Raw genomic sequence first — 8,935 nt, forward strand, 5'->3', positions numbered from 1 at the left:
TTGCAGAACTGGTTTCTAACTTCAGACAAAACTTGAAAGTGGATCAGATCAGTTTGCTGGTGTTTGACAGCTCACGGAGGATTTCTATAAAATCTAGTGTTGTATTTTCTATTCAAACTAAAAATATCAAGGTACCCTAGCCAATCTTTGAGGACCCTGCACACTGTCACATTAATTAATGTATGGTAATCCTTGTCATGTTCACAATTCCAGGTTTTCATATGTGAGCACATAAATTTAAGGAAACAAATTAGAGACCTAAGCTAATAAGACCCAGACTGCTCTTAAGTTAAAGAGTGATCACTTGGGGAAGGTAACTGGCATCTTTGCAATCAAGATGATCCTAACTAATGACACACGAATTTGAAACAGAGAAAAAAAATTCCAGCATTACCCATGCATCACCAGCTCTATCAGCATACAGACGAGACTGCTTTTTGTCTGTATAATTGCAGGAGCATAGCACAGTGATTAGGTGAAAACTCTTGCTATGTTCAGCATAAAACAGCCAGAGTCTTCGACTGTGAAACCTTTAGAATCCAAACTTTCACAGCCTTGAAAGTTTTTATGGTGAGAAAATGAAGGCAAATCCTACCAATGAGCCCTCAACCTGCGTGCTGGTCGGACATCAGTCATTGTTTCTGCCAGATAGCATTTATCAACCTTTCTTCTAGACTCTGTCTCATTTCCAGTAGATTCTTCAATTCCAACAACTAAATGAAGACAGAACAACCATCTAAAAATTTCTAAATTCAGAGAATCCAGTTCCTTAAATAGAGATCAAGCTCTCAAGGTATCAAACTATGCAAATCTTCATGTATTTTGTGTAAGGTACATGTAGAAATGAAATGACTCCCAAGACAAAAGGTATGTGTAGAAGTGAAATGACTCCCAGTCAGTCACTCTGACTGCATGGTAAGAATAACGGAGACTATCAATACAAATGGAATAAAAGGAAAAACATGGACATGCTGTATTTTTATATTAAAAGAAAGTAAACATCCTAAGCAGGGTGACCAACCATGCATTGTTTTAAGAAGAGAATCTAACAACAGCCTTAGCCCTCTCCCTTTGCTTTCTATTTGTGAATGAAGACTTTGAGATATCTGCCTTAATGAGATATACGGTGACTTACAGCTAACAGCTGGAGAGGTAATAGTGTTACAGTGTTTTCACATATGGATTATACCTAACACAGTCTAATATACAGTAGCAACCCAATAGCTGCTGGATAAAGACATGTGGGTAAAGCAGAGGAAGTTTAGCATATTTGTGATATTAAAATACTTGTCATACTGTCTGTTACTTGTGCCTTTACTATCTTTTCCTCTGCAGAGCTTTCAGCTGTGCAGGCAAGTTACGAAAGATCCTGAATTGTTCTCAGTGGAGGGAGAGGGAAGGGATGAGGAAGCTTTTAGTATTTTTCAATCTCCTTTGAGAGATTTGTGAATATGAACTGGGGGGATTTTTTTCCCCCACCGTGAAAAAGGATAGGCAGTCATCTGCAACCTACTCACAGCCAGGATTAGAAAATGAGCACTTGTGAGGCATGTGGCAAAAGCAGTAGGGAAGTTCAAAAGATGTAGAGGTGAAGTAAAATAATCCACTGGAAAATCATTGCCTTCAATATAAATATTTGGGGTTTTATTTTTTTATTCTGAAACATTGAACAAAAAATAGGTAAGAATTCTACTTTAAGAAATACAAGATCACATTTAATTTGTTTTTGCTGTGCTAGCTGGTTATGTTAGTATATTCAGACACAGATTTACTTAAGACAGTCACATTCTTCCAAACATCCGAGCTTTTCTGTTTGGAATAGCAGAATTAACTGTACCTGCCAAAACTTCAAAAAGTATCTTAAAGATACACCCCTTGATGCTGGTATTAAAAAGAGATTCAAACATATGGGATTGCACTTACGTGTTAAGCTTTTCTGTAGTGTTACTGAACCAACTACTAAAGTTTCTGTGATGTTTTGAAAACAGTGGCACAGAGCTCCAAACACCCTCTGGTGCTATTTTATTGTGATCTGATTAGCACCTGTTTGCCTGCACTAATCCATCTTCAAACAAAAACATGTGCTTTCCACACTATCATTAGACCACACATTACAGCCTCACCAATGCAGAATCCTAGGGTTTAAGTCTGCATTTTTTTTCATTAAAGAAAGCCTTTTTTCCAGATCAGCTCTGAAAATTAGGGCAAGTCATGCAGAGACACCAGTTGGATTGTGATATTACTCAACTTATGTGCAAAGGGACTGAAAGGACACAGTCTTAAAATACGACAGTCTGTAAATGAAAAAGCATCTACCTGCATCACTTATTTCAACCGACATAGAATAATCTTCAGACAAGTTATTCCAAAGAAAGTCAAGTCAAGATTTGAACACACATTATTAAAAGTATCTACAAACAGGATAGTATTGCTAAATTTCTTTTGTGTGTTTTTTTTTTTTTTTTTTTTTTTTTTTAATCCAGCTTTACCTTTGATTTACCTGCTTTCTTCTGTGAAATCTCACACTGAAAATAATCATGCTGCTGTCTTTGGGAGCATGTAACTCAAGCAAGGATCATGGTACATGGCAGTTTACAAAAAATATATTTCTAAATTTAACTTTACCTTGATCTGAGCTTTTCTAAACTATCTTTCCTGGTGGATATAGACAGAAAAGTATAGATTTTTTTTTTTCCTGGAAAAAGACTGCAATGGCATTATGCATTTATATTATTACCACTACACCTTTTTCATACAGGTAGTCCTACCAGAATATCTGGTTACATAAATTAAAAAATATCTGCATTTAGATTAGGCCTTGATGTTACCTTCAGTGCATCACAATCCTTTCAGCAATGATCTATGTTTTCTCCTTAAAAATAACATAGCTTTAACTATATTTTAATACCTTTTCAGCTTAAAAATATGCCAACTTTTCTGCACAAGTAAGAGCTTTGACTGGTAGGATGTACATAAGACATTTCTCAACATGTTTTTGACTTCACATTAGATTCAAATTCAATACTGCACAGGTAACCAAACTGCTAGTTATCAAAAGCAGAAGTGTAAATGACATGCAAACATGTCTGTTGAATGGACATTAGTAACAAATAATCACTAATGTTATTGCAAATTCTGATCATATAATTCTGTATTTTTCTTTGCAGTCATCACACAAAATTTGTTATGAAGACTTCTACTTGCATTTGTTTGTTATTAAATAAATTCTTCATACACTCAACAACCATTTCATAGGAATAGGATATTAAACTAGCTTATGAGCTACTGAGGCTTTGATACAAACTGGCCTGGGGTCACACTTGTGAACCGGATCTTCAGCTACCTTGATTCTCTGTAGGATATATAGCCATATCCCCAAGCCACCAAGTAAACTGGAAAAAACTCAATCTCTTAACATGAAGCAGACTGAAAGACAACTGTTGGTCAATATTAAGGCAGATGTGGAGCAGTCAAGAAAAGCTTGGGCTAAACTTTTCATTTACTATACCTACTTATAAATATAGAATAAATAGGGGGTTATTCTCCAAGGCTCAAAATGCAGATAGCTGGCTCTTTTGTTTATTCCTTACCCAGCCAAGCTCCTGTTGCTTTACTGGGTGTTGACTTGAATCAAAAGTGGAAAGGAACTCAGCTTTTAAGCAGTAAGAAACTCTGAGCTCAATTCACATATTATAGACAAGTAGCTTCTCCCTGTACTTAGTTGCCTGCTAGCTTTTATTTTCAGTTTATTATGGGTTAAAAGCTTTGCAGAAAAATGCTTCCACAGCTTCTTTATACCTACTCTTTCTTTTTATCAAATGTATTTTGAAAGGTAAACCTCCTTGTATTTATACTTCTGTAATCCGTCATTATTATAATTTCCTGAGCTCTGACAGTTTGTAACGTACTGGGAGAAACATAAAGTATCAGTGCTGTCTCAGATGTCTTACACTCCCCACTATGAATCCCATGTTCCCACTGGGGAGTAAACTCAGATTATTCCTTCAGTAGGATATCTTTGAAAAGCACTGCCTGCCATAGGCAAAGTATACAAGATAATGTCTTGTATTATGTTGTTATGTTCTAGTGGAGAAAGTTTGAAATACTTTTAACATCTGAATGGAGGTAAGTACATGAGCTTTAATGAAAAGGGGCTTAGGGAGTCCTGAATGAAAAATGGGAGTGATGGGTAAGATCAGAACAAGGAAAAGAGGAATTTTTTAAAAGGCTGCAGAGCCAAACTAGGGGTCAGCAAAGAAAGAAATGAAAAGCAAGAAGTTTGTCAAGAACAGATAAAATATCTCAGTGGAAAAGGATGTCTACTAGAAGGCAGTGAAAGGTGACGCATGACAAAAATTGGCAGGAGAATGCTACCATTTGAATGATGACCTTCCTTCAGAGAAAATACATGTAAGAACATATTTCATATTGAAATGGTTCAGCAATGTGGTAAAAAACAGTGAAATGAGTTTGAGAAAACAGTGGAATTGAAAGACATAAATAGAATATAATTAGAAGAGTCCATGGAATAAAAACCAGTCCAGACACTGGAGAGAAAAAAATTGAAATAAAGTGAAATGACTGAGGATGAGAAGCAAACAAAAGAGTGGAATGGAGACATTTACAAAGTGAGCAACAGAGAAGAGAAGAAACAAAAATCTGAAAGCAGATTCTAAGCAAAAATAGATAACATACAAAACTTGCTTACTTTTTCTGTTTCAACATAAAATGAAAATGTTTCTGAGCTTGACATGAATTATCTAGGCAGGTCCAGTACTTTAATTTCAAACTTAATCTGAAAGTTTTCATGTTGCTGAATGAAAGACATATCTTTTAGCCTAAAAAGCCATGCTGATGCTCTGTCATTGTTCCTTTTCTGATTTTTTTTACTAATTTAATAATGTCAAATTCAAAGTGATAAGGCAGTACAAATCTCAAAATACAATGTTGCTACAATATGCTTGAAAAGAGACACCCACATTAACATTAAAACTGTAAGAAAGACTTTAGTAACTTATTCTTGTTGGTCTATCAGTTATACAGACAGCACTTCAACACTGTTGAGTTAATGAATACATTCATAAACTTTGGACTGTCCACAACACATGCCCAGCAACATAGAATTTTTAAATATAGAGACGAAAATTTGTAAATTTGCAAGAAATCTGGTTTCATTAGTTCTTCTGCTCATAGACAAATGATTGGGAGTGGGATTTAAAAGGCTTGCTAAAATAATAGAATAAGTGGAAGTCTTATTTGTAGAGGATAGGTTGTATGAAATGCCTAAAATTTTAATGGCTCAGGAAGCTAACCATAAGGAAAAGAGCTTCAACAAATTTACTACCAGTATATGCATATTGTAGGGTATTGATAAATAAATTGGTAGAAAACTGGGAGAAAAAAACAGTCCCGTGACAGGCATCAAATCATACTAACCTGACCATCAATTTCACTGAAATTTGCATGCATAACCAATGACAGAGAAAATAATGCCTTTACAATTCATCCATACCATTGAGTAATGATAAGCTTTGTATTTTCTTTCATCTCTTCCAGTGACTTGCTATATGACTCTTAACAGCTAATTTGTCTATAATCACACTGAGAGAATTTAGGTAACTGTATTAACTTAACAGACTTCCCAGAGTGGGAGGATTAATTTCTTCTCTTAATTTTGGTTTTGATTTAGAGCATAACATCTTCACCGCTGAGCACCTTTGGAGGTATGCTCTATATGGATTGAGCTGACAAAATTATAGCTGAAGCAATCTATAATTCTAGGCAACATTCAAAATATTTTAACAACCTGTAAATAAAGGCACGAAAATATTTGGTTCTATTCAGGAAATACTCAGCAAACCGCATAAACATATTTGTGTTATTATTTATATTTATTCCACATTCCTAACCCTTGTGTTTCAATAAGCATTAGATATCTATCTTCCATGTTCCCTGATCTTTTCTAAACAGTCTGTACCTTTCAATATTGAAGTCCTGCTTTTTTTTTTTTCCTGTTGACTTTATTTTCCCTTCTTATCTAGAAGACCCTCTTTTAATCACTTTAAAAATGTTCGCATAACCAGTTTCCATGTCTGGAAGAAATTCTTTACAATGAGGGTCATGAAACACTGGAACGGGTTGCCCAGAGAGGCAGTGGAGACCCTGTCCCTGGAAACATTCAAGACCAGGTTGGACGAGGCTGGCGGTGTCCCTGCTCAGTGCAGGGGGGTTGGACTAGATGACGTCTAAAGGTGCCTTCCAACCCAAAACATTCTATGATTCTATGAAGCTAGAATTAGAGGGGGTGGTATGCTGCAATCCTTGTAATTCCTATTCCTCAGCAAGACTGGTTTTTAAATATGCTAAGCATTTGTAGCTTCAATGAACAGGGAGTAGCAGCTGTCAGCCTTACCAAGTGAAGGCATCCCAAAATGAAGTTCACAAAAGTCAGTGATCTTAGGAATTCGCTTTGAAAAGGGCAGCACAGTAAGCTATGTAAGCTATAACAACATAGCCCTGGAATGAAAAGGACCCATCTTACAGCTTACTTCTATCATAATTGGCACATACATTCTGATGATGTTCCTAGTGCGATTTTAAGGCTTTCTAAAATAACTGCTCTTGTCAAAGATTTCCAAAGAATCCCCATCTCTTCATTTCACTTGGTCTCAGAACTTTAAGAGGAGCTGATGCTTCTCTCTTGAGAGTTTATTAATTTATACCTTATAATGCCTAAAGATGTTTGCTACCTTGCGAGAAGCATGGAGTACTCATTTCCCTGGAACTGAGCTCAGCCTGTTCCCCAAGTATATCCTTTACAGTTCCATCTCCTCACAGTCCCAAGCTGAGGGTTTAAGCTTGAATACAGATTAAGGTTTCTACCTATTTTGAATAAAAGTTGCCATTTATCTTTCTTAATTTTCATGTTCTTTACTTTCATGCACAATATAAGTAATAATTTCAAAAGCTGTTTTATTGCTCAAAACACACTTTCTTCAATATTCAGGTTCTTAAGTCAACACTATCCTCTTTCATTTTTCATGCCACCTTCTGAATACCATAGATACACTTGTATTCTCTCTTCAGACATTCTCCCTGTAGACCTTTAGGTATTCTAAAAATAATTCCTCTTTCAGACACCAAAGAAAAAAATTCTGGCCCATCCAAGTTGGCAGTGCCATACTCTCAGGTACTCTCAGGTCCCCAGTTTGCAATGCAACATTTTTTTTTGGACAGACTTAGAATTCTCTTTGAAAGAAGTTAACGTTTTCATGTGCAACAAACCAGAAAGCAATAATCTTGACATAAGATGCTTTGAAAGAAATTCTTTGCTTACCTGCAATGTACAACCATAGGTCCAGCATCAGGTGGGTTGCAGGTCTTGACTCGTCGCAGAAAAGCTAAAAATGGTGTTGGGTGTTCTGGGACACCATGGTCAGGCCAGGCAGTGAACTGGAATTGCCTCACTTCCCTTTTCTCACTTGAACCATTCTATGAAATTAAAAAACTTCATGACAAAACTTCCACTTGATGTGATATTGGCACTTTTCAATGAAACAACTGCAGAAGCCTATATACCAGCGAAGTGTATTTAATCACATTTGGCGCCAGAGAGAAACGGAACTCAGGCTATAGAGGAAAATATTTCTTATATTCTAAATTGCAGGATTCAAACAATGTAAGAGCTTTAACTATACTGCACAGTAATGCATCACAACAAGAGCCAGAGCTTTAGCTAGTATTTCATTCAGTTAAATGGTTTTCCATAGTGAGAGCTCTGTATTAACCTACAAAACTCGATGCTGAAAGAAAAATATACTCTTGTCTGTAGAAGAAGTCTCACTGTTCAGTGTTGCTAGGAGGAAATGAGGGAGGAGAGTGGAAGAAAGAGAGTGAGGAAATAAGGGAGAAAGAGAGGCAGGGAAGGCAGGAAGCCAAAGAAAGATGAAGGGCAGGATGGCAGGAGGGAGACAGTCACAGGAAGGAAGGAAGGAAGAAAGGAAGGAAGGAAGGAAGGAAGGGGAAGAGGAAAGGAAGAGGAAAGGAAGGACAAAGAAAGGGAAAAAGGAAGGGAAGGGGAAGAGGAAGGAGAAGGGGAAGAGGACAGGGAAGGGGAAGAGGAATGTGGAGGGCAGGGCAAGGGCAGGAAAGGGCAGGAAAGGGCACAGCAGGGCAGGGAAAAGGAAAGGCGAAAGATAAAAGGAAAGGATAGAATTTGCCTACATTTAAATTTTAAAGTATATTGTGTGTGTGTACGTATATGTACCTTGTAAAGTGCAAATGTACGAACACAGTACGTTGCCAATTCAACAGTGTCTAAAAGGGTCACTTGGATTAGTCCATAAGTTTCTGTGCCTCTGCTTGGCCAGTATTGATCACACTTCACCTGTAGTGAAAAATAAGTAATTATTTAATACATTTAGAACTGACATTTATTACATATCTGAGTGTATATCACTGTAGGTTTTCAAAGTATGTGGAGTTAGAGTGTTCAACAACTGCTAAGGATCCAACAAAAGAAATTTATTTTATCATCCACAAGAACTGCTCTTCTGGTAGTAGCTCTTACAGTATCTTCTTCCATAATGGGTATTCGTGAATTCAGTGGGGCAGATGATTAAGAAATACTAATACGTATAGATTCACTAAAGAAAAAACAACTTATAGTAGGTAAAAATATGACCTATATCTCCAGATGCTCACCTTTTACAGTCCAGAATTTAGTAACAGTACTAATCCAGCAAATTTTAAAAGACACAGGACATTTCATTCAGAGAAATCTCCATTTCAAAACACCATAGTTTAGAATATTAATAAGCTGAAATAATTCTGTATAAGATGACACATAAGAGAACAATATGTTTATCATCATTGCTGAGGCTCAAGAATTCGTTTCAGTTAAAAATGGTATTTACAATGAAAAGCATTATAAAAA

The 8,935-nt window shown here is 36.4% G+C and overlaps 1 protein-coding gene across 1 annotated transcript in view; it reads right to left on the reverse strand.

The window, feature by feature from the left end:
- PTPRD (protein tyrosine phosphatase receptor type D) overlaps window positions 1-8,935 on the reverse strand; it is a 230,607-nt gene that overhangs the window by 26,919 nt on the left and 194,753 nt on the right. The window contains exons 23-24 of the mRNA XM_035893633.1: window positions 8,267-8,386; window positions 7,337-7,491 (exon numbers count right to left, since the gene is read on the reverse strand). Of these exons, the coding sequence (XP_035749526.1) occupies window positions 7,337-7,491; window positions 8,267-8,386 (275 nt within the window). The remainder of the gene's footprint in view (window positions 1-7,336; window positions 7,492-8,266; window positions 8,387-8,935) is intronic.

Source organism: Egretta garzetta, unplaced genomic scaffold, assembly GCF_000687185.1.
Source record: "Egretta garzetta isolate BGI_Z169 unplaced genomic scaffold, ASM68718v1 scaffold250, whole genome shotgun sequence".
In the NCBI taxonomy this organism is placed as follows: Eukaryota; Metazoa; Chordata; class Aves; order Pelecaniformes; family Ardeidae; genus Egretta; species Egretta garzetta.